This window comes from Monodon monoceros, unplaced genomic scaffold, assembly GCF_005190385.1.
Source record: "Monodon monoceros isolate NGI ecotype Baffin Bay Population unplaced genomic scaffold, NGI_Narwhal_1 Super_Scaffold_7, whole genome shotgun sequence".
In the NCBI taxonomy this organism is placed as follows: domain Eukaryota; kingdom Metazoa; phylum Chordata; class Mammalia; order Artiodactyla; family Monodontidae; genus Monodon; species Monodon monoceros.
Window position 1 is genome coordinate 58,341,124 of NW_021703784.1, and position 22,189 is coordinate 58,363,312.

General features: G+C 45.6%; 2 protein-coding genes across 12 annotated transcripts in view; one reads left to right on the plus strand and one right to left on the minus strand.

Annotated features, from left to right (window-relative positions):
- NUP98 (nucleoporin 98) overlaps positions 1-9,618 on the minus strand; it is a 98,537-nt gene extending 88,919 nt beyond the window's left edge. For 3 of the 4 annotated variants that reach the window (XM_029207534.1, XM_029207533.1, XM_029207532.1), the window contains exons 1-2: positions 9,459-9,594; positions 8,355-8,442 (exon numbers count right to left, since the gene is read on the minus strand). In XM_029207534.1, coding sequence (XP_029063367.1) covers positions 8,355-8,410 — 56 coding nt within the window. In that variant the 5' untranslated portion in view covers positions 8,411-8,442; positions 9,459-9,594. Of the gene's footprint in view, positions 1-8,354; positions 8,443-9,458 lie in introns of all 4 variants that reach the window. The other variant, XM_029207535.1, reaches the window with a different exon arrangement.
- A 374-nt stretch (positions 9,619-9,992) lies between these two features.
- Positions 9,993-22,189, plus strand: part of PGAP2 (post-GPI attachment to proteins 2) — a 21,274-nt gene continuing 9,077 nt past the window's right edge. For 4 of the 8 annotated variants that reach the window (XM_029208083.1, XM_029208085.1, XM_029208084.1 and 1 more), the window contains exons 1-3: positions 9,993-10,051; positions 17,276-17,296; positions 20,258-20,432. In XM_029208083.1, coding sequence (XP_029063916.1) covers positions 20,268-20,432 — 165 coding nt within the window. In that variant the 5' untranslated portion in view covers positions 9,993-10,051; positions 17,276-17,296; positions 20,258-20,267. Of the gene's footprint in view, positions 10,052-17,275; positions 17,297-17,318; positions 17,654-20,257; positions 20,434-22,189 lie in introns of those variants that run through there. The other 4 variants (XM_029208086.1, XM_029208087.1, XM_029208080.1 and 1 more) reach the window with 3 other exon arrangements.

Genomic DNA, 22,189 nt, shown 5'->3' on the forward strand with positions numbered 1-22,189 from the left:
AGAGATCACACAATGGCTGGATACAACCACCAGACACTTCTTTGGCCTGTTATATATACATACACACACATACACACGGTATATTATACACATACATATGTATGTATTTTGAAATGTTTATGTATATATATAGTCAATCTAGCTGATAACATTTAAAATAGGGATATGTCAGAAAAATGATTAAGCAGACTAGGACTATAATCACTTCATGGCAGTAAGAGTCTGGAGCTTAGTAGGAACTGTCTCTTTTGGTCATAGCCATACTCTCTAATGTGCCACAATACCCACCCAGTATCATTCATCTCCATCAGCTGCCTGGCCCCAACAGGTTTTGAGTTTGTAACTTCTGATATAATCAGAGAAAGAACCCACACATTAAGAACTCAAAGAGCATGTAATTGCCAAGAAGTAAGAAGTCAAAATTAGGTAGGAAAATGGGCGAGAACTGTGAGGAAAAATTCCTGATGATTTAGAATGTGAACTAGGTCTTAAGGGATTAGAAAGAGAAGAGAGGGAAAGCATAAGAAAGGTACACAGGTAAGAATGGGTTATTTGTGTACCTCTCCTATCTGGCCTTGTATCTCAACACCAAGCCCAGTTTCCCTCATATGATAAACATATAATAAATGTACTTAACAGTTTATTATGTAGTGATGTCATTAACATTAAATTACCCAATTAAAGGAGTGAATCAGAGCATTCTGCTAAGTATGTACCCAGAATACGGTGTATCAAGAGTAAGGCACCACCAGAACATTTGAACAAAGTTACCCTATGAGAATTATTCCAAGTAAAAGATGTTTAATGAAAAAAAGGAAGTTGAAAAAGATACATTTGGCAGATTCTTTCTGTAAAATAGACAAGGTGATACACTGTTATTTATGGATACATATATACATAGTAAAAGTAAAAGAGGGAGACTAGTTACTAAAATAGATGAAGGTGGTTGCCTCTGGGGAGAGGAAGGGAAATGAGGCATGGGGCAGAGATTCAGAGGACCCAAACTTTTCTGTAATGTTTACTTCCTCTATTAACAATAACAAAAGATCTAGAGGATGCAGATATTTGCACTAACTCTCTATTTCCATTAAAAAATCTATTCAAAAAAGAAGTAATCCTAGAGACTGAAATGTGTGGAACTTCTAAATTCATTCAAGTTTAAAGGAATAGCACATATTCAAGTCTTTATCCTTTCAAATACATTAACCTGGCCCAAACTAAAACCCTCCTAGAGTAAATAATACTAGCTAATACTTAAGTTCCTACTGTGTCCCAAGGGCTGTTCTAAGTGCTTTTTAAAAAAATTCTATTCACTTATTTATGGCTGTGTTGGGTCTTTGTTGCTGCGCGCGGGCTTTCTTCAGTCTTCGTTGCGGTGCGCAGGCTTCTCATTGCAGTGGCTTCTCTTGTTGCAGAGCACAGGTTCTAGGCACGCGGACTCAGTACTTGCGTCGCAGGCTCTAGAGTGCAGGCTCAGCAGTTGTGCGCACGGGCTTAGTTGCTCTGAGGCATGTGGGACCTTCCCGGACCAGGGTTGAACCCCTGCCTCCTGCATTGGCAGGCAGATTCTTTTTTTTTCTTTTTTAAATTAACATCTTTATTGGAGTATAACTGCTTTACAATGGTGTGTTAGTTTCTGCTGTATAACAAAGTGAATCAGCTATACATATATCCCCATATCCCCTCCCTCTTGCGTCTCCCTCCCACCCTCCCTATCCCACCCCTCTAGGTGGACACAAAGCACCAAGCTGATCTCCCTGTGCTATGCGGCTGCTTCCCCCTAGCTATCTATTTTACATTTGGTAGTGTATATATGTCTCACTTCGTCTCTCACTTCGTCCCAGCTTACCCTTCCCCCTCCCAGTGTCCTCAAGTTCATTCTCTATGTCTGCGTCTTTATTCTGGCAGGCGGATTCTTTTTTTTTTTAATTTTTTTGCGGTACGCGGGCCTCTCACTGTTGCGGCCTCTCCCGTTGCGGAGCACAGGCTCCGGACGCGCAGGCTCCGCGGCATGTGGGATCCCCCCGGACCGGGGCACGAACCCGTGTCCCCTGCATCGGCAGGCGGACTCCCAACCACTGTGCCACCAGGGAAGCCCTAGCAGGCGGATTCTTAATCACTGCGCCACCAAGGAAGTCCTAAGTGCTTTTTAATGAATTCTCTTATGAACATCCCAAAAATCCAATAAGGTAGTTATTCTTATCCCTATTTTACAAATGGGGAAATTGAGACAGAAATAACTTGCCGAAGATCACAAAGTTATTATTTACTCCAGAAGCTATGCTCCTAGAGTCCTCCTTAAGAAAGAACACTGACAGCTAAAGGGAAATGACTTTACATTCATTACAAATAGGGAACCTATAAGACCAAAATTTGGCAGTATTGATCCAGCACTATCAGGAGAAAGAGACACTTCTCTGGCAAACATGGGAGTTTTAGTCACCAGGAAGGTAATCTCTCTCATGGACTGACAATTTATAAGGTTATCACCATGGCTTCTATGAACTTTCCTACAAAGATTAACCACTTCCTCTATGGATGGACTGACTTACACTCGTTGCAATTTTTTTTGGTGTAAGACATATTTAGAGGGACGTCCCTGGTGGCGCAGTAGTTAAGAATCCACCTGCCAATGCAGGGGACACGGGTTCGAGCCCTGGTCTGGGAAGATCCCGCATGCCGCGGAGCAACTAAGCCCATGTACCACAACTACTGAGCCTGCACACCACAACTACTGAAGCCCACACGCCTAGAGCCCGTGCTTTGCAACAAGAGAAGCCACCTCAATGAGAAGCCTGTGCACCTTAACGAAGAGTAGCCCCTGCTCACCGCAACTAGAGAAAGTCCAGGCACAGCAACAAAGACCCAGTGCAGCCCAATAAAAGTGTCTTTCAACTATTTCAATTTATTCAATTTCCCCTTAAAATTAAAAAAAGACATATTTAGAAAGAAAAAATAAAAATGAAATAGTGTTATACAGAAAGAGACAATGTCCTTAAATTTACTGTTCTCTATGCTCAATCTTTTAATTAATAATTCAGACTGTCAGATATAAGAAAGAGGTAGCCTTAATGACAGGTTAACAGTAGTCCAGTATTCTCCCACTGTCCCAACTAAAGCTCAATAAACTGATGTCCAATTTTCGTGAGCTTTGTGAACTCTGGGCACAATGACAAAACTGTTTTCTTCCAGAAAAGTGGTGGACAGACCCTGAAACATGGTAACACCCAGTCAACTGCCAACTTTAAGTGCTATCTGAATGACTAAGCAAGCTTGCTGCTCTCTGACAACAGAAAGTCACACAAATGGGAAGTAATTTTTTCTTTCCACTTCACTGAGTTCCTTTGTATCAAACTCAGTAAAGAGCAAAAACACTAAATATCTGTTAGACAAATGGACTAGTATAGTACTTTCCAGCTTACAAAGTACTTTTTCATATAGTCTCTCATCTAATCTTCACAAAAGTACTTAAAAAGACAGGAATTATCATCACAGATAAACTGAATAGAAAAATACTAATTTTTGCCTTGGATGAGAGAAGAGGGATGGGAGTTGGGGAGAATTCCAGGTAAAAGAGATTGGCCTAATCTTAATCACCTAATAATATAGCCCAGCAAAACTATCCACTTGTTTTACAGTATCCTTCCTATGATTAATCCCCAGATCAAGCCATTCCCCTTGTTGGAACATTCATTCTTCTCTCTAAATACTATGTTCCCTTTTCTTTCTAAAAATTGCTGCTCAAGCCTCACCTGCTTCACATGACTGTCCCAGATTAGACCCTTCAGACTCTTATCAGTATAAAAATACTTCCCCTCCCCCTCCCCCTTTCCAACCCCTATTACATAAACTAATGCCTCCCAGCTGTTTTTAGTTATGCAATATATTGCTGTTATACCTGCCACTTGAGTATATGAGCTGTTTGCTGCCCTGGTAAAAAGCATCTTGATTTTGCTTCATTTCTCCCATTCGTGTGTAAAATTAACTTGAAATAATCCACAGTGTCTAATACAGCTCCTTCCTCATAGTGCTGAGTAGCATTTTTTCATCCCCTTAACATAACACTCATTTTACAAACTGAAGTAGTGAAGAATACATTAGCTTTAGAGACAAATCTATATTAAAAACTCTCTGCCACTTAGTATGTTTGCAGTTCTCTGTAAATCTAAAATTAATTCAAAATAAAAAGGTAAAAGAGGAATAAAAAACCGCTGCTACTTGCTACTGTGTAATTGTAGTTAAGTCATGATATTCAACCTCAGATCTCAATTTCTGTTGATACATCTGAACAATAGGGATTATACAGCCTACACCAAAGAACTGTTAGGAGGACAAAGTTGTCTCAAACTAGAGTTCCTCAAAAGCAGGTTTGTGTTTAGTTTTACAATATTTTTAATTAGAAAAATGTAATAATTTCCCCCCACTCTAAACCTTGATTGATCAATGCCTAGCTAGAACTCCATACATAATATGACTTATTTCCCAATACTTCAGTGTCATCTACTGACCACTTAACACAACTGTAAAGCACCACTGCAAACAATGAAAACAATTACCTCCCCACACAATATACCGAGTCACTCTGGATCATTCATTCACTTCTGCTCCTTTCACATCTCTAGCCTCATTCCCAACTACTCACCTTTTTAATTTACAAAACCATTTGCCTATTTCTTAAGAAGCTTATTCCAGCAAGAAGGGTTCGGGGGGCAGATACTAGTAATCTTTGTGTAAAAGAAGCACATGGAGGTCTAAACAAAGGCGTGATGATGAGTGACTCCAACACGTATTCAAGGAGGATGAACTGTTCCCTTCCTGAACAGATTAATTCAGGCATTCGATTATTCTTCCCTTGATCAGTGGTTTTCAAATAGTTAGCTATGGAACCCACTCCATAAAACAGACATAAGCACAAAAGCTGCCCTGGCTGAAGTAAAGAGGGGTGGGGGCACAGTAGAACCCCATCAGCTGACCCTTTCAAAGAAGCTTACAGCTGTATGAACCAGTGTGAAAAATCATTGCCCTAGATTAGTGGTTCTCAAACTGTGGTCCAAAGGCTCCTAGAAGTCCCCAAGACCTTGTTCGGGGGCCCAAGAAGTCAAAACCATTTTCATAACAATCCTAAGACATTATTTGCCTTTTTAAAAAAAACTGTGCTGACCTCTACACCTAGAACCTGAGCATGAAACAAGACAATGGCCCCAAACTGTATACTCACTGGATTCTTCACTGCCACCCACTTATAGCACACACAAAACTCCACTTTCGGGCTTCCCTGGTGGCGCAGTGGTTGAGAGTCCGCCTGCCGATGCAGGGGACACGGGTTCGTGCCCCGGTCCAGGAAGATCCCACATGCCGCGGAGCGGCTGGGCCCATGAGTCATGGCCACTGAGCCTGCGCATCCGGAGCCTGTGCTCCGCAACGGGGAGAGGCCACAACAGTGAGAGGCCCGCATACCGCAAAAAAAAAAAAAAAAAATCCACTTTCACTTAAATGTCCTTGATGGAGCAGTAAAAATTATGGATTGTATTAACACTTGACATTTCAGTACACATCTTTTCAATACTGTGTGATTATTTGGGGAGACGAAGTGGGAAGTACTCAAAAGCACTTCTACATATTGAAATACAATGGCTGTCCCAAGGAAAAACACTTGGGTGATTACTTTTGAGTAGAAAGCTGAACCAACTTTTTTTTAATGGAACACCATTTTTATTTCAAAGAATAAATGACAAACTATGGTTACTTAGATTTGAAGAGAAAATTGGAATATTGAAAACTTGTGTACACCACTATGAGCCTGTCAACTTCCCAATTCTTAAAAGATTTATCTGATGAAATGGGTGGAAATATTAGCAACTGTAAATTTGTCAACATTTGGAAGAGCTGTGTAACTCAGTGCACCAATGATTCCTAATGACCAATATATAATGTCATAAAATCATGCACAGGTAAACAAACACCCATTCAAAGTGCAAGACAGACCAATGAAATTTAATGTAACATTGTACAAAAGTTCAATGATATGGTTTCAGATTCCATGTTGCAACAAACCTTTAAGAAGGTTTGAGTGTACTGTCAAAGGAGAAATCTACAATTATTTGAAGAGGTCATTAGAACACTCCTTTTTCCAAATACTATATATCTGTATAAGGCTGGATTTCTTCACATACTTCAACTAAAACAACATACCAACCATCTGAATGCAAAAGATCTGCAAATTCAGTGGTCTTCTATTAAGCCAGACATTAAAAAGATTTGCAAAAATGTAAAACAATGCCACTGTTGTCACTAAATTTTTTAGTAACTTTTCATAAGAGTATTTTTTAAATCAATAAATCTTTTAAAGATTAGTTTCAGTTTCTAGCTGTTCGGAGTCTGCAATAATTCTTAAAAGCATAAAGGAGTCCCAAGACCTCAAACTTTGAGAACTGCTAGACCATTGCTAGAGCCTCCTTCTAATCGTCTGACTCCAGTTTCACACCTTCCAATTTACCCTACGACCTCCCAGCTTAAACTAACTCTTAGTACCAGACTTAGCAAATTAGACCTATACTTTAAGAAATCATTTTTATTTCTTTACTAAAAAATTACAATTGTTTCGCATTACACTGAATTAAGTACAAACTCTTAAAATGTGGCAAATAATTCTCAGTGTTTATTAAATTCTCAGAGTCAGTACAATGGGATAAGACCTCCGATTCATGTGGCAGGTCCTGTATCAGTGAAATGGAAAGATAATGGAATCACAGAGCATCACATTTAATTGTATCAATTCAACTACAAGCTCTTTTTTGCCCTCTTCCACAAAAACAAGTAAATATTGCTCTATTTACCCAACAACCTATCTCCTTTCAAACAGGACTTTGATTTCTCCTATCCCAGAGAAACGGAGGTTACCACAGAAATGAAAGGAGAAACTAAAGAAAGTGACTGTAGGACTCTTAGCTTTTCAGCTTCCCATACCAGATTCTGACAATTTAAGGGTTTTCGAGAACAGTTTCAACCAGATGCAACTTATTAGCGGACTCCACAAGCATAGACCAGACATGATAAAGGTAAGATTTTTTTACTGAAATACTGGGAACGTTTTCTCTAGAGCAGTGGTCTCACTCAGGGGCAGTTTTGCCTCCCAGGTAACACGTGACAATGTTTGGAGACATTCTTGGTTGTTACAACTTAGGGAGGGGGTGTTATGAGTAAAATACTACAATACACAAATGCCAAATACTTAGGTTCAATTCCAAACACACAGAATGCACCAAGTTCTTAAGAAACGCTGTTTACATACTTTGTCTCTAATACCTACTGGTAAATCTCTAAATTTCTTAATCTCCTAAACTTTGGACAAATTGCATAATTGCAGATGTGCTCTTTATTTACTGGAAATTAAATATCAGTACTACTACCCCTTTCTTCCTAAGGTTAATTGCTACTATAAAAAAATCACAATAAAGTAATATTACTGATTTTTTCCAAGCTATGAACTTGGTTCCCTAAAAGTTGTGCTTGTTCTTAGTTATCCAGGAGCAAGTGGACATGAATAAAGTCAGGTACCAAAGTACCGTGTATCACACGAATGGTATGGGTCCTCTTATCTGGGCCCCATATTTCAGGAGTACACAAATACCCAGCCTCTTTATAGACTACTTTTAGGCTTAACTCCTCCATATCTGTTTATCCATTCAGGCAAGCACACTTACTGCGGGCCTACTCTGTGCCAAGCAAACTGAATACAAAGTCAAAATTTTTTTTACCAGTCTAATAAAAAGACACAGCTAAAATACAAAATGATTTGTGCTATAAATAGAAGTATCAAATAAGTGTTATGGAAGCTTGCAGGGGAAAGGACGCCAGGAAAGGCTTCCCAGAAGAGAACATGTCACAGAAAACATACCCTGTTCACCTCTTAGTATTAAGACTACAGTTCTCTTCTGCTCTTACACACATTTTTCAGTTTTTGCTTCGTCATCTAAACAAGAGGAAAGTGACAATCTGACTTATGTGAACAGACCAAAGTGACCTTCATCAAATCTCAATGAAGAGTCAAAAAATAACCTTATCAAATTATTTCCCAGTACCTCCTTCCTGTCCAACTTCTGGTTTGTTTTTTAAATATCCTAACTTCTTCGATCAAGTTCCAAACACACCATCTGTCACTCAGTCAACAAGTGTTTCCTTCTGAATTTATAAGACTGTCACAGGGGATGATCACTGCTCTTTCTTTCTTCCAGTTAGCTTCTTCTCCCAAAATAGTTTAATCTTCTAATTTCATTCTACTACAATTTTCGAATTCAGTAACAGAGGCGCTATGAGTTCCGAGGTACAAGAAATACAAAATAACTGCTGTGTACCTTTCTAAATCTTGTCCATATTTCTGGTTTTCTATTGCAATATTGCTGTAGTTCATTAACTGGACTCTTTCTTCTGAGTCCCCAGCAGCTGTCACAAATAAAAATTTCAGACCTGAGACAGGAAACTAGCCAATGACATGTAGTTTTATCGATTCATTTCCAATACATAACATAACTAACATTCTTTAACCAACTTGTAAGTTTAGTTCTCATAGTCTAGGTGAAGTAATGAAGCGTCTGCCTTACCACGAACAGAGCTGGTAGTAACTAAATCGGAAACGCTATTGAAGACTAGGTCTGCTCCTAACTATCCAATGTCCCTACCTTAACCCCTTCACTCTTCCAAAGGGAATCCTCAGTAATGGGAGGCTGGAACACCCAGGGCGGGCAGTGTAGTAGAAAAATTTCTACACTGAGTCAGATGTAGCATTGGCTAATCCTGTTTCTTCTCTGGGCCTCGGTTTCTCCACCTATAAAACTTGCATTTAACGTAGAGTAGGGGGATTGGCTTAATTTCTAAGGTCCTTATGGCGATAGTAATTCAAAAACCTCACCTCGTCTAGCTTTAGGTGGAACACGTGGGAGAACAGAAAATAAGCTTTCACTCCATTAAACCGACCTTAGTTCTCAGATACTGTTTTAAAGGTAACAAACTCCCGGCGCACTCACACTCCCCTGGGACTGCAACTTCCCCTTGGAGAAGCCAAGGCACATAAAGTCCATCCCGCACGATGGTCAGAGAAGTGCTGGGAAAACCGTACTCAAGGTCTCAAGGCGCTGCCCCCGCGAAGGGCCGGCCCACCTAACCACCGCCCGGCAAATGAATGAGTACAACCAGCTAGAGGGACGCCCCTCAACGTAGGCTGCAACGCAAGACCCCAGGGCCCAGATCCCACCGATAGCGACTCCTTCCCAGAGCCCGAAAAGCTGGGCCTCGGGGCCGCAGGGTCGCGGGCCCCGCCCCCTTCCAAAGGGCAGAAGGTGCGAGCCCCGGCTCGAGACTCGGGCGCGGAGAGGGCCTGGGACTCCCCGCGAACCCGCCCGCCCTGAGAGGAGGTGGAGCCTGCCGGTCCCCGGTCGCCACCACCCCGGCTCCCGACTTACCGCGATGCGGTGGGCGACGAGAAGTGTCAGGAGTGAGGGCCTAGGCCCGTCTGCCACCCGCCGCTCAGAGAGCAGCGCGCGGCCGTCACAAAACCGTCGCCGCCGCCACCTCCTCCGCTACCGACCGCCGCTTCGGGCGCAGCGCGCAGAGGGCCCGACTGCGTCACACGCCGCCTGCCGTCAGAGGCTCGCTGCAGGCGCTCCGCCCTCGCTGTCTGCTCATTGGCAGATACCGCCGCCACTCTAGGCCCACCCTGTTATTCATTGGACCTAGAGTCTTTTGAAACCGAACGTGAGGGCTGTCTTTGGGAGACTGGAGAGGGGGAAGAGGAGGGACGGAAGGAATTAGGGGGAGGAAGCGGGTGGGGCAGTGGGAGGGACATGAAGTACGGCCCCTCGCCGCCGCGGTTGGCTGGGAGGGAGTCGTGACGTCACAAGGGCCCCTAGAGGTAGGCTGGTGAGTGGCTACATCGGGCGGGGGGAGGGGAGAAGAGTGATGACGCTACGCTGAGGCTCCGCCCCCTTTTTTGGAGCGGAGAGACTCGGGTTGCTGATGCTCGGGCCAATCAGAGTGAAGGCTCCAGGATGGCATGGTAACTATTCTACCCTTACTTTTCCCCAGTCCTCGGGCTGTGACGGGAAAGCTCCCCCGTTGTCTTGCCCTTACTTCCTGGCCAGACCACGTGCGGAGCTGGAGGGACCTACTAGGAGGTCTATCTGCGTAGCTCACCTGCAGCTGCTCCGAGGCCCGCAAACCTGGCCTCCTTGTCTCCTGACCCATGCCAGCCCCAACACAACCTTTCCCTCTCTGAATCCCTAGAATGGACGTTAGGAACATTAGAGGTGCCTTAAGGGAATGGTTCAGCTTAGAGTTTGGTACAAATGACAATTCTCGGAACTTCTTTCCCACCTGCACTTTAGGAACCCCTACTTATTCTTAAAGTCTAGTTGAAATGTTCCCGCTTCTCTGGGATCTCTCACAGCTAGTTGGAGTAATGCTTGGGCAGGCCTCTGTTACAGCCTTGTTACTTTGTATTCTGTTATTTACTTTCCTGTCTTCTGGTGCCGGGCTCTTGAAGTCCAGAGCTTCATTTTCAAGTTGGTGTTCCTTTCCCTCAAGGCCTAGCCCAGAGCAGAAGCCTGATATCTCAAGGGGGTGGGTTGAGCATGTTCTAGAAACTAGATCTAGTGACTGTGGGTCCCACACAAAATAGCAAGGACTGTGTTCAGAAAGAAAAACCTATTAGGATTACCGCCTCACCACCCCCTCCTCCTGGGACATATCTACAAAATTGAAATGGGCCTCGCCCAAAACATGGATAAACTTAAATCACCCTGGGTTTTCAGTGGTGGCAAGGGATTAGAGTTACTTAGTCAAAAAGTGAACACACCATTGTAAAGCAGTTATACTCCAATAAAGATGTTAAAAAAAAAAAAAAGTGGAGTGATCTGGTAGTAAAGGTAAAATAAGATAATGGATGGAAGAAACCTAGTGCATTGTAGATGTTCAGTAGGTGCTTGAAGGAAGAAAAAAATAAATATGTGGATGGTCAAATAGGAAAGCTAAACATCTGACTCCAGACACCTTTCCCCAACTACTCCATCCAAACATCACTCCTTTCCCTCCACCCTCCCTTGCCTATATTCAGCATCAGAAAGTCATTAGGTCTCCCTGGAGAGTTACAGTAGCTTCCTCACTGCCCTCCTGAACCTTTGATTTCTCACCTTCCAATCCTCAAACCCAGCTCTGTTTAAGGCTCTCCTCTGCTTATTTATTCTGATGTCCCTAAGGCCAGCCACACAGCATAGGTGTACATTAAATGTTCGATGCATGAATGAGAGAATTATTTTCTTAAATAGAAAAGAAGTATGGGACTTTTGAGTCAGAGAACCCTGGGTTTAAATCTGAGCCCAACCATGTATTAACTGTATGAACTTTGGGCAAATTTCTTAACCCCTCTGAACCTCAGTTTCCTTGTCTGTAAAATGGGAGTAATAATTGTACTTGCCTCACAGAGTTGTGAGAATTAAATGAGCTGAGGCATATGGTAACTGGTACACAGGTACCCTCAATAAATGATAGATATTATTTGTATTCTTTAAAAATGTTAAGGAATTCCCATTCTAAATATTCTAAGACATGGATTCTGACACAGAAAAGGAGCTCAGAAATATGTCTTGTGTGAGTGAGTGTATTTAGTCCAGAGTACTAGCAGGTGTGCAGGAGCTGGGTCCCTTAAGTAGTGTATACTTATTGGAAGACTGGAGGGAGAGACACTGGACAAGGAGTGCTCCAGGGAGGAATTTCCTGTGATCATGGTGATTTCTAAGTAGAAGGACCTCTTGTAGGTACTCTGGTAGGCATGTGGCCTACAAGCTCATCATTCCCAGGGACTTCTGCCCCAGGAAGGACTTCTTTGTGGACCAGGGCTTCCTAGGCCCACATAGTCTTACTCTGCCTAATTCTCATAACACCCCTTTTGATTGTCATCTTCTGCCTTCTTCTCCTCTAAAGCCAAGGAATTTGGTGCATGTTCTCAAAAGCTTGCTGAGCCAAGCTCTGTCCTGGGCATTAGGAGCCCAGAGATGTCCGCCGCTCAACACTCTGCCGTGGCCAAGAGAGACAGAGCTAAGTAAAGTCCATTTCTGTCCTGGAAGCTTCCAGTCTCTCTCACACATGCCCTGACAACTCACTCTATGCAGCTCTGAAGGATTGATGCCCAGGGAGGATAGAGACCTGTAAGGACTGCAGAATTATAAAAGAACACGAGACTTCCTTCCAGAGAGATGATTCTAAATTTCGTATATGGTACATTGGAAAGAGCAGCAGAGTTAGATTCAAACAGATCTAAGTTCAAGTCCTAGATCTGCTACTTTTTAGACCTTGCACAAATTATTTAATTGTTCTGTGCACCAGTTTCATTGTCTATAAAGTGGGCACAATAATTTCTGTTTCATAAGGTGCTTGTGAAGGTCAAATAAGATCATGGAATTTGCAAAGGACTGGGCCCCTGTTTGGTACATGGTAAGCATGCAGTAAATGTTGATTTCCTTCTTTTCCTATAACTTGATAAGGAAGGGTGATGTTTATAAATGACATATAATTAGATTTATATAAATCTTGTGTGAATATCTGACTTTTAACTAGAGCATTTAGTCAATTGCATTTAACGAATTTACTGGTATATTTAGGATTTTATCTAACATTTTAGACTTTCTGTTTGCCCCAGATGTTCTGTTTCTGTGCTTTTTAAAAAAAAATTTTTTTTTTGGTAAAAATAACTGCCATTTACTGAGGCCAAGCTCTTTGCCAGATTTTTTTTTTTTAAATTGAGATATAATTTGCATAATATAACATTCACCCATTTGAAGTGTACAATTCAGAGGTTTTTAGTATATTCACAAGGTTGTGCAACTACCAGCACTATATAATTCCAGAACATTTTCATAATCCCAGAAGAAACCCCAGGCCCATTAGCAATCATTCCCCATCTCCCCCTTCCCCCCAGCTCCTGGCAATTTACTAGTACACTTTCTGTCTCAATGGATTTGCCTATTCTGGACATTTCATTATAAATGGAATCATAAAATACGTGGCCTTTGTGTCTGACTTCTTTCACTTATCATAATGTTTCAAAGTTTCACCCATGTTTATAGGAGAATAATATTCCATTTTATGAATATACCATATTTTGTTTATACAGTCATGAATTGGATGGCATTTGAGTTGTTTCATCATGAATAATGATTATTCCATTATTCCACTATGAATAGTACTGCTATGGACATTCATGTAAAAGTTTTTTGTGGACATGTGTTTTCAATTCTCGTGTTTATACCTAGGAGTGGATTTGCAGGGTCATATAGTAACTCTATATTTAGCTTCTTGAGGAGCTGCCAAACTGTTTTCCAAACTGGCTGTACCATTTTACATTCCTGCCAGCCACATCTTTGCCAACACTTGTTATTTTCTTTTTTCTGTCTTTTTAAATTATAGCCATGCTAGGTGGTGTGAAGTGGCATCTCACTGTGGTTTTTTTTATACGTTTCCCCGGTGGCTAATGATGTTGACCATCTTTTCACGTGCTTATTGGCCATTTAAATCTCCTTTCTTGCATTCTTTTGGATTACTTCATTTTTATTCCTGCATCAGTTTGGAAATTAAATTCTTTTTCTATTATTTTAGTGATAGCCCTAGAAATTACTGCATTCATGCCTAACTCACTAAAGTGTCATGCTAATCTATACCTTTATAGGAAGGGTAGAGTTTGCTGAGACAAGGAAAAGATGCATTCCATGCCAGATGAACAGGGAGAACAGAGATGTGGGACCAGGAAAGAGCTCAGTGTATGCATGGGTGCAAACTGGGACTTCATCCTAGAAGTGATAGGGGAGGGGCTTTACTGGTGGCGCAGTAGTTAAGAATCCACCTGCCAATGCAGGGGACACGGGTTCGAGCCCTGGTCCGGGAAGATCCCACGTGCCACGGAGCAACTAAGCCCGTGAGCCACAACTACTGAACTGAAGCCCGCGCGCTTAGAGCCCGTGCTCTGCAATAAGAGAAACCACTGCAATGTGAAGCCTGCACATCGCAACGCTCACCGCAACTAGAGAAAGCCCGCTCTCAGCAACGAAGACCCAACACGGCCAAAAATAAATAAATAATTTTTTATAAAAAAGAAGTGATAGGGAAGCTAAAGAATGTTCTATAGAACAATGAAGATGTAATTACTATTTGAGGCAGAATGGAGCTAGAGCAAGATGGGTGAGCCTAGGGTAAATAGTTTAAAGCCATCCAAGAAGGATGTCTCTGCCATGAGAAAGATCTCTGGGAAGAAAAAAAGAACACTCCTCCTCAACCCAGGAAGACTTTCCTAAGGCTGCCCAGGAGGCAGGGCAGCGTTTGGCCTGAAATTGGATGCTTTTAGCACTGTTTCTGTCTCTGTCGCTTTACCTACCTCCCACCCCCACCCCGAGCCATGCACCCTCTGCCTCCACCCTCTATTCCCAGCAGTCATTCTTCAAAGGCCTTTCTTGCAGTTCCTAAATCTCTTCTTGACATATCTAAATCCTACCCATCCTTCAAAATCCAGTTCAATTAAATCAATCTAGCAAATATTTTCTGGACTCGTAGTGTATGCCCATGCCTGGGCTAAGCTGAGAGATTCAGAAATAAACGGAACAGGTGGAGGTTCTGTCCTTAAATGAGCTCCCAGGAGGGCCAGGGAAACAGGCAACAGATTATTTTGCTTCATTGTGGTTAGAGCCCTCATAAGGGTGTGATGGAAGGCCATCCAAGGCTGCCTGAGGAGTGGGGAGGTGGGCAGATCATGGGGGGTAGGGAGAGATAAGGAGGAAGTTAAACAAAGCTCCATGGAAGAGGTGAGTGTAGTTAGAATGTAAAACAAGTGGTTGCTGGGGTAGAGGATGGCCACGTTATGAAGGATACTGAACATCACACTAAGAATTTGCCCTTGATGCTAAAAGCCATGAAAATTTACTACTTTGCCACAAGGCACAAGGGCGGGACATGATCAGATCTGTGTCGTAAGAAGAGCCAATGTGGCTAATGGGGAGAATGATGGAGAGATAGGAGGGTAGTGAAGGAGTGAAGGAGATCTCCTACAGGAAGCTTTCCTTGACAACTATATCCCACCTTCACTTCCCCTCTTCTGCCCCCCACCTCTACACTGCCCTATGCTCCTGGGGGCTGGAACATCCCTGAAAACAAATGCTCAGTGAGCTTGGGATATCTGGTATGTGTATGTGGAAAGGGGAGTGGAGCAGTGATCATGGCTAAAGCTTGAAGATAGTGGTGCTGTTTCAGGCACAGGCCTCTCTGGGATATGTCCAGGTACCAGGCAAACCAACCAGGAGGGAGGAGACACTGAAAGGCTTCAACAGCAGCAGCAGCTACTTGGACAATGGACAAATGCCAGTTCAGCAAACACTGAGAGCGTCCTGAATAAGGTCGAGCCTAGATGCTTAGATGCTTGTTCGATTTTTTAATCTGTAAAATGGCTTTCATCAAACCTACCTCATCAGATTATTAAGAGGCTCAAATAAGAGAATGCATATATAGTCCCTGGCACATAGTAAGAACTCATCTTTTTCTTCCACTTTTCCTCATATAAATCAAGTAGGTGATAGTCTTTCAAACTGACAGTGGAGGAAACAGATTCAGAGAGGGTCAGTGACAGCTGAGGTCAGACAGTTCGGAAAAGGCTCAATCAGGACAAATTCAGACTGTTGCTGACACATCTAGCTGTCATCAACCTGGCACACTGCTCTATTACCTCATCTAATTCTCACAACAACACTATAATGTGGATATTCCTAAAACCATTTTACAGATGAGGAAACAGACTCAGGACTGTATGGTGGGGAAGTGCCCAAATCACCAGAGAATTAAAGGCCAGTTAGAGCACCTCAAGTTTCAGGCACTGGGGGGTAGTCTAGAGGCAGGGAGAAGAGACCCAGCCTCAGGGAATGGTACTTAGAGCCAAAGGAACAGACAAGGGGTTGAGCCAAAGGAACAGACAAGGGGTTAAGACCGGCAACAGGGGGGCCAGGAGCAGGCATGTGTGGGTTGGAGCTAGACAAAGAGCATCACGTGAAGCCCCAAGGAAGAAAACCTAAATCCAGTTATCAAAACTAAATGGGAGTGGTTCTTTCAGTAACAGTTAGTTTTACTAATTGTTCATTTGCCCTGACTTTAAAGGCCGGGGTGGGGTGGGGTGGGGTGGCAGAATTCAAGTCAAGAAAACTATTTTTTTTAGAATAAGACACCTTCTCTGTAGACTTAGACCCCCAGGAGTGAGCACGATATCTCTGGGTCCCCCACCATTACCCAACCCAGGGCCTGTCACAGAGGGGGCCTAGGCTGAGTAAATGAACAAGAGTGGATGCATGCAAAAGGGCTCTGGCAAGTTAATCAAATTTGGGCCTTTGTTTCCCCGAATTAACAGTATATGGTGATTAAGGGAATGGCCTCAGGTGCCAGACTCGAATCCTGGTTTCTGACACTTACTAGCTGTGTGAGTAGGTAACTCATCTTCTCTGTTTTCCATTGGTGAAATGGAGATATTAATAGTATCTACCTCATAGGGCTTTTATCAGGATTAAATGGGATAGCATAAAAAAGTAGAAAAGTGCCTGGGACACCGGGGGTGCTCAAAATGTGCTAATTATTACTGTGGGGATTTAAACGGGAAAAATGTGATGGTAACGGTGTCTAGGTCAGATGTCCTCCACCTGCTGCAGGTGCTCTGACAATCCCACATTGTAACTGTAGGAGGGATTACTGGTCCCTTCATTCTTTTTCCCCCTTGAGGTAGGATGGTCTTTACAAAGGTAGCCAAGAGTCCCCCTCAGATTCCTTTAGGGGGTCAGTCAGGGTGGGGAAGGAACCCTGGCTGCGGGCTGGTTTCTGGGGATCAGCCCTCTCATGGTGAAGAGAACCAGGACTAGGGTGGGGTTGGGGGGCAGGAGACCCGCTCTCTGCATTTCGACAGGCGGGACAGGGCGCCCTCTCCTGATCAAAGGTGGGAATAGCTGTGGCCCAGAGTTTCTCCGGTGGGCCCCACGGGATCTCGTTCCCTGTGAGGCACTCTTCCCTTTGCTGAAATGCCCGATTGGGCTCTGGGGAGCAAAGTTTGGGGAAGGGGCGCCGAGGCTGGGGCCAAACTGGTTTAAGGTTTAAGAAGTGCGAAACTGGATAATTTCGTCTAGGTTGGGGTGGGAGGTGGGTAGAGACTGGGGTCAGGAAATGAGAGAATTCGAGGTCCTGTTGAATTAATTTTATGTTCTTTCAACAGGTGATGGAACGCAGCCGAGAGGTAAGTGACAAGGTGGCTGATCCAACGTGTCAGACCCAGGTGTCCAGTGCTCTTCCGGCTGCCCCCATGCAGCCGGAATTAGTGGGGCTGACCAGTGCTGGATCGGCATGGCATGAGGGGACGCCAGATTAAGGGGGACAGCCTGGGGTCCCGGGCCGCAGAAGCGGGGAGGGGCCAGCAGAGGATCTGGGTGCTGTTTCCTTCCCAAGTTCCGCCCCAAGCGCGCCGGCCCCGCCCCCGCCGTTCCCGCTCCGACCCGCCCCCCACCGCTCGCCCCCCGGGCCCGGCCTGGGCTTCCACCGGGTGCTCCCTGCTCTCGGACTGCGCCGGCGCGGCCTCCTCGCCGCCACGGCCTGGGTGAGTATGGAGATGGGTGTGCTGGACTGCCGGGCAGCCCCACTTGGGGGAGCTCGGCCACGCGGTCTGGCCTCCGCGGGGCCCGGCCCCGGGCTGTGGGGATCCTGGTGTCTGTCCAGGACCTGCTGCTGTGCCCGCTGGGGTAGCTGACCCCTTTCCCCTCTGCTCCCTGACAGGGGCCCGATGTTCCAGAGTGAGCTCTCCCTTCTTCACCCCGCCGGCACTCCTGGTCCAGATTCTTCCTTAGGTGCCCCAGGAGAGAGGTGCCGGGGACCTGCAACCCTTTAGATTAGTTTCAAATCCCAACTCTGCCAGCTATTAGCCTGTGACCTTGAGCAAATGTTAACCTCCCTGAGCCTCACTTGCCTCTTCTGTAAAATGGAAATATACAGGCTATAGCTAGCGCCTACCTCATAGAGTTGTAGTGAGGATTAAAAGAAACAATGTATATCTAGTGCTAAGCAGGGTGCCTAGTACTCAGAAGGCACCCGGTAAGTGTGGATTTGGATTGGAGGCTGAGAAGATCTTTGAGGATCTTTGGAAATAAGGTAGGGATACTCCTAAGAAAGCAGTTTTCAGTTAAGTGGTAACTGTGTGGAAGTTAGAGTTGACTGGGGCTGGACAGCTGCCCTTCAGATAGTGAGCTCCCTGTCCTGAAGCCTGGGAGAGTAGAATGACCTAGTTGGTATGGCCTTATTAGTCATCCAAACCACAAGATCCCCATGTTGTACAACTGTGAAAACAGGCCCAGAGTGGTTAGGTGACTTGCCCAAAGTCACACAGCTAAAAGGGAGGTTAGGCATACCTCCAACAAGTGGAACAGACTGTTCCTCAAACCTTATCAACCCCTGCCTTGGGCACTGCCTAGTCATTCCCTGAGGATCCGGTCTTTGGTTTGGGGGTCCCAGTGATTCCTGAGGGATCCAGAGCAGCTGGCTTCAGGAAGGGATGTTGGAAGGGGGGACTAGTACCATTGCAACCACAGAATCTGGGTTTCGGCTGGGTGGGGAAGGTCTTTGGGGATGATCCAAGGACTGTAGGAATGTGCTTGATTTGGGAGGGCCACCAGAGCCACTTCCACCGCTCCTGGGAAACCCCCGGCCCGCAGAAGGAGGAAGGAGGTTGAGCAGTTGGGGCAGGCTGCCTGATGGAGCCTGGCAGAGAGGTGGGTGGAGGAAGATGGATGAGAGGCATATCCACCTGGCTTGTTCCAGATGCCATGAGGCCAGCCTCCTGGAGGTCAGAGTTCTTCCTGAGGGCGGCACTAGGAGAGAGTCCTGAGGGCGGGGCCAGGACTTGATCTCCAGGCAAGGTCCTGGAGTCCAGAAGGGCAGGTTCTTTATGTATCCGGAGCCAGCCCTAGTTTGGCAACTAGAAGCCTAAATTCTGAGGATGGCTTTCCCTCAGGTTCAGCATATGGCTTTGAGGAAAGACCTTCCTCTCTCTGTGTCTTGGTTCCTCTGTCTTTAAAATGGGAACAGGGCTGACTGACTCATTTATATAGGATTTGGTTTTTTAGTTTTTTTCCTCCTATGGACAGGTACCCCTTCACTTTTCCCTCCTAACCTGACCTAACCTGACCTCTCTGCCCAGAGCTCTGGCCCAGAGAGCAAAGGGTCAAGGAAGGTGAGAGCTGCAGTTTGTGACACTGTGAGCCCCACATCTGCCCACTGCTGGCTCTTCCTTCTATTTGCTATGTGACCCTGAGCAGGGTTCTGCCCCTCTCTTGGCCTCAACTTCCCCTTCTATACACTGAGGGGGTCCGGGCTAGGATTGCTGGTATATACTTGGCTAGTAGTATAGTGCATGACTTCATATCCTCATCTGAGTGGGGGAGTGCAGTGGGGAGGAGCCCAGTCCTCAGGAGCCCTTACCTAGTCTCCAGAGGGGAGCGGTCAGGCCCCTGGGCACTGGGAAGCCTCCAGAAGCTGACCAGGCAGCTCTCTCTAGCAAACAGCAAGCCCAGGCTAGCACCAGGCCTGATTCTGCAAAGCCTTTCACCCTCAGAGCACGTGAGGCAGCGGGTGGGGACAGGCAGGGGGTTGAGGTTCTGCTGGCTTCCATGGAGTCCTTGCTGCTGTGGACTGCGGTGCAGGCACACAGAGCACACAGAGCTGGGAAGGGATTGAAGGGGCAGAAGCACCCTGGGCTGGTGGGTGAAGCAGTGAGAGCTGATAGGAGGCCCTGAAACATGGAGGTTCCAAGGCCTGGGGGAGGAGATGGGCCATTCTGTTCACTGGGAGGTTTTAGGATTGGTTCCTGAAACAAGAGAGACTAGTTCAACCGGCTCCTGTAGTACTAGGCCTGTCAAGCCAGGCCTAGGGATGAGAAGAAGTTTTCCCAATCTATTCCGGCTTCATCTTAGCACAGATTTGGTTCATTGTCTTTCCTCTGAAATTGAGGGGTGAATGTTCTCATGGGATTCTCAGTCCATCTTCCTCATCCAAGGCAGTAGCTGTCCAAGTTTAGGGGTTAGGTGGCTTCCTTCTCAGACTCTCCACCCCATAGCATAGCTAAGCTGAGGACTGAGCACAAGAGCTAGCTTCACCACTGAGTCCCAACCTCACTACCTTGGGCCCTGACAGCACACCACTCCATCCCCAGGTCTGACAAGATGTACGAGGTCCCACTGCCACTGGATCGGGATGGGACCCTGGTCCGGCTCCGCTTCACCCTGGTGGCCCTGGTCACGGTCTGCTGTCCACTTGTCGCCTTCCTCTTCTGCGTCCTCTGGTCCCTGCTCTTCCACTTCAAGGAGACTACGGCCACACACTGTGGGGTAGGGCTTGTGGAGGGGGGCACTGATACCTCATGTTCAGGCCCAATCAGATCTATTTTGGATCCTGATTCTGTTGTAACAGGATTAGCCATCAAACATACTGGGCTGCTGGGGGGATGCCTGCAAATTGAGGTCCCAAGGAATAGTCTCCCTCCACCTTCAACAGAGGTCATTGGGGGCCAGGGTCCCTGAAGTTGGGCAGCCCCAGAACCCCGAACCCAATCCTTAGTTCATAGAGGGGCAGATTCAGCAGCCCCAGGGTTTTCTGGGGGACAGAGAAAAAAACTGGGCTAGAGGGCATTTGGGGCTTTTTAGTGGGGCACCGTGGGCTGTGCCTGTCCCTACGGGAATGTGATTATGTATATGTGCATGTGTTAACTGTGAGGGACATGACTATAATGGCTTTGAGTGGGCTATGTGTGTGAGAGAGACTATATCTGTGTCTGTCTGGTTGGGGACCTGATTATGTGTGTGTACATGTGTTTTCTGGGGTAGGTCCCATGACCTCTGAGGTTCCATAGGTGGCCATACACCCTCTTGGACAGGGATATAGGGTGCTGGGCCAGGAAGAAAGTTGTGAGGGTTCTTTCTCTGTATGTTATGGGTGTAAATGGGGTGAGACCTGTGTGGACCTTTGTTATCCTGCTAGTTCATCCACTGACTCTGTATATTACCTGAATTTCAGAGGCTGAGCCTCAGTTTCCCCATGTCTATCAGGGTTGCTAATTCCTGTCCTCCTCCTTCTCAGGGTTAGTGTAGCGCTCCAGGTGGAGGAAATAAGAAAGTGGTTTGGGAAATGTGAAAGGGGAGGAGCAGAAGGAGGAAGAGGAAAAGGAGATTGTCAAGTTGGAAGACAGGGCAGGAGAGGAAGTTAGCCAAGGGTCTCTAGGTGGGAAAGAGGCAGAGCCTGGACATGGACCTTTGAACTAGCCTCACAGAGAGCTCAGAAGGCCCCCAATCAGCTGAGCTTCCACCTTCCTATAAAGAGCATTTGCTTGAGAAAAAGGGGTACAACCAGGAGTGGGATCTGGCTGGCAAGCATGGGGGCCCACTTCTTTTGTTCATATGACTTCAAGTTTTCCCTCTTCTTGATTTGTCAGTGGGTAGATGTGGGCCTTGAGTTGTGGGCAGCCAGCCTGGTGAGACTCAGGGCTGGGAGCTATCAGAAAGAACAGGACTGGAAGAAAAGGGGGTGACCAGGTGATCAGAGGGGGAAGATCAGAAAGGATCCATCCAACAGCCTCTCCTGACCTAGTTCTCACCTTAGATAATGCATCAAATGTTCTATTACCCTGGCCAACTCCTATTCATCCTGCAGAACCCTTCTCATATGTCTCCTCCTCCAAAAAGCTTTCTGCAGCCTCCATGGGGCAAGCTTAATCACTCCCTCCTCTGGGTGCCCATAGTTCCAGGTGTTCTCTCTGATATAGTTCTATCACATTATATTTGTGTCTCTCTTCCCTACTAGGCTGGGAGCTCCTTGAAGATGGGCACTGCATCTGAATCAGAAAGTATTTGTTGAGGGACTTCCCTGGTGGTCCAGTGGTTACGACTTTGTGCTTCCACTGCAGGGGGCACGGGTTTGATCCCTGGTCGGGGAACTAAGGTCCCGCATGCCACACAGCGCGGCCAGGGGAAAAAAAAGTATTTGTCGAATAAATGGATAGGACTCCACCCCCCTGACACACACACACACACACACACACACACACACACACACACACACACACACACACACACACACACACACACACACA